This window comes from Sinocyclocheilus grahami, unplaced genomic scaffold (assembly GCF_001515645.1).
Source record: "Sinocyclocheilus grahami isolate Dianchi unplaced genomic scaffold, SAMN03320097.WGS_v1.1 scaffold24293.1, whole genome shotgun sequence".
Lineage (NCBI taxonomy): Eukaryota > Metazoa > Chordata > Actinopteri > Cypriniformes > Cyprinidae > Sinocyclocheilus > Sinocyclocheilus grahami.
In genome coordinates this window covers 2,292-2,799 of record NW_015519421.1, presented here as the reverse complement: position 1 = coordinate 2,799, position 508 = coordinate 2,292, and the positions used below count along the sequence as shown (strand labels likewise).

General features: G+C 38.8%; 1 protein-coding gene across 1 annotated transcript; it reads left to right on the top strand.

The window, feature by feature from the left end:
- The first annotated feature begins 6 nt into the window (after positions 1-6).
- LOC107580072 (protein flightless-1 homolog) lies at positions 7-379 on the top strand. Its single transcript, XM_016265819.1, has 2 exons — positions 7-147; positions 233-379. The coding sequence occupies exons 1-2, from the start codon at positions 37-39 to the stop codon at positions 377-379; spliced, it is 258 nt and encodes an 85-aa protein (XP_016121305.1). The 5' UTR covers positions 7-36.
- Positions 380-508: the final 129 nt, after the last annotated feature.

The following is a 508-nucleotide window of genomic DNA, read 5'->3' as shown; positions in this document are numbered from 1 at the left end:
AATGAGCGAAAAAGCAAAGCAGAGATTACAACTTTGATGCAGAATCACGAACCTCCAGAGTTCTGGGAAGTTCTTGGGGGACAGCCTGAGGAAATCAAGAAACATGTCCCAGATGACTTCACTCCTGTTCGACCCAAGCTCTATAAGGTCAGGGAATTGTCTATTATTTGTCATGTATTCCTTTCCAAAACCACTATGTTGTAAACTATTTTGTACTTTCTTGGTCTGTTAGGTTGGTTTGGGCTTGGGATACCTTGAACTTCCTCAGATCAACTACAAACTCTCTGTGGAGCACAAGGACAAGCTCAAGCTAGATGTGGTTCCAGAGCAAAGACTGGTAATGCGGAGTTTAGACTGCTCTGATTTGCCATTTACATAATTATTTTAGCAGCATAAAAACTGAATATGTACACTACTTTTGCAATTTTGGGGTCGATAAGATTTCTTTAAAAAACAAATGAATACTTTCATTTAGCAAGGATGCATTGAATTCATCAAAAGTGACAAA

Bases quoted from the DNA above. Each gene is read 5' to 3' on its own strand.
- LOC107580072 (XM_016265819.1), top strand. From the start codon at position 37: ATGCAGAATCACGAACCTCCAGAGTTCTGGGAAGTTCTTGGGGGACAG. The intron at 148-232 runs GTCAGGGAATTG...TTGGTCTGTTAG, and splicing joins TTCGACCCAAGCTCTATAAG to GTTGGTTTGGGCTTGGGATA.